Below are 1,677 nucleotides of genomic sequence, written 5' to 3'. Positions count from 1 at the left end.
GTGTGTGTGTTTCTGTGCGTGTGTGTGTTTCTGTGTGTGTGTGTGTGTTTCTGTGCGTGTGCGTGTTTCTGTGCATGTGTGTGTGTTTCTGTGTGTGCATGTGTGTGTGTTTCTGTGCATGTGTGTGTGTTTCTGTGTGTGTGTGTGTGCGTTTCTGTGCGTGTGTGTGTTTCTGTGTGTGTGTGTGTGCGTGTTTCTGTGCGTGTGTGTGTGTTTCTGTGCATGTGTGTGTGTTTCTGTGTGTGTGTGTGTTTCTGTGCGTGTGTGTGTTGGTGTGTGTGCGTGTTTCTGTGCATGTGTGTGTGTTTCTGTGTGTGTGCGTGTTTCTGTGTGTGTGTGTGTTTCTGTGTGTGTGTGCGTTTCTGTGTGTGTGTGTTTCTGTCCGTGCATGCACGTGCACAGAGGCCGGTGGCCAAGCGGTGCGTCAGACGGATGCAGGAGCCCAGCTTCCCGTGCCTCAGGTATTTGCTGCCCTGTGAGAAGCAGAACCAGCTCTTCCTGTCGCCGCTGCAGGGCCACAGCGCCGTGTTCTGGCAAGGAGACCACGAGGACAGGTCGGTTCCACCTCTGCTCATCAGAACCCAGATCGTTCTGACTTCAAGAACAGATAAATATATAAATGTAGACGTGACGATAATTTCTCCAGGTTATAAAACAACTTTTAGATTTCACTGATGAACTGTTTGAACAGGATCTGCTCAGTTATTTGTTTGGATTAATTTCCACGGAACTGTGTTTGTAGGAACTACAGTGTTGTGAACGTGGACAAGGGTCAGGTGGAGGTAAAGAGGATGTCGTGTCCCGGCAGCAGGATCAGCTGCCAGATGAAGATCGGGAACACTCTGTGGATCGCCACCGAGGTCTGCCGCCAGAGAAAACCCAACATTAAACGTTGGATTTTCTGTCAGGTGTATTTAAACAGAAAGCAAATATTTACAGTGGAACACAGTCAGCATATCAAATGTTTAAACAAGAAACTGTACCTTTCTTTAAAAGAAAATCAGGTAAAGTTGAATTTGCTGTGAAAAGTTGTTCCAGGAGCAACAAGAAGCTGTAAGAGTCAGAAACATCTGGAGGAGCTTTTCTAACTAATTCAGTTAATTCTCAGCAGGTCAGTCAGATAAAAAGAGCTTTTAGAGGCTGAAGATGGGCAGAGGTTCACCAGCTGACAGGAAGTGTCTGAGAACAGAGGAACACTTTCACAATAAAGTTCCTCCAGATCATAAAACATCAACAGATCTGAAGAATCTGTTTTCCACTGTGAATAAAATCTGAGTTTATAAAGTTTATAAATCACTGCTTTCAGTTTGTATTTATGTTTTCACAACTGTGGTTAAGATGACAGATCCTTTTTGTCGTTTAGGACGCAGATTAACTGTTTTCTGATTAAATATTTGTTTTTATGTGAAAGGAACAAGAGATGTTCCTCTACAGCTTGAAGGACATGTGTCCACTGAGTCAACCCCAGAGACATTTGTCCTGTCCAGCCGTCATCACCTGCCTGTTCCATGTTCCAGCCAGAGAGCAGGTCAGCTCGTTTATTCACATGTACTTCCTGTTGGCTAACAAACAGGACATTTATTCACATGTACTTCCTGTTGGCTAACAAACAGGACATTTATTCACATGTACTTCCTGTTGGCTAACAAACACGTTTATTCACATGTACTTCCTGTT

General features: G+C 44.4%; 1 protein-coding gene across 1 annotated transcript in view; it reads left to right on the top strand.

The window, feature by feature from the left end:
* Nucleotides 1-1,677, top strand: part of lrrk1 (leucine-rich repeat kinase 1) — a gene marked incomplete at its 5' end in the record, with an annotated part of 22,680 nt that overhangs the window by 14,320 nt on the left and 6,683 nt on the right. The window contains 3 exon segments of the mRNA XM_037979998.1: nucleotides 403-554; nucleotides 743-860; nucleotides 1,412-1,528. Coding sequence (XP_037835926.1) covers nucleotides 403-554; nucleotides 743-860; nucleotides 1,412-1,528 — 387 coding nt within the window.

This window comes from Kryptolebias marmoratus, linkage group LG15, assembly GCF_001649575.2.
Source record: "Kryptolebias marmoratus isolate JLee-2015 linkage group LG15, ASM164957v2, whole genome shotgun sequence".
NCBI lineage: Eukaryota > Metazoa > Chordata > Actinopteri > Cyprinodontiformes > Rivulidae > Kryptolebias > Kryptolebias marmoratus.
Note: the sequence above shows the minus strand (reverse complement) of the source record. Positions and strands in the feature narration are given on the sequence as shown.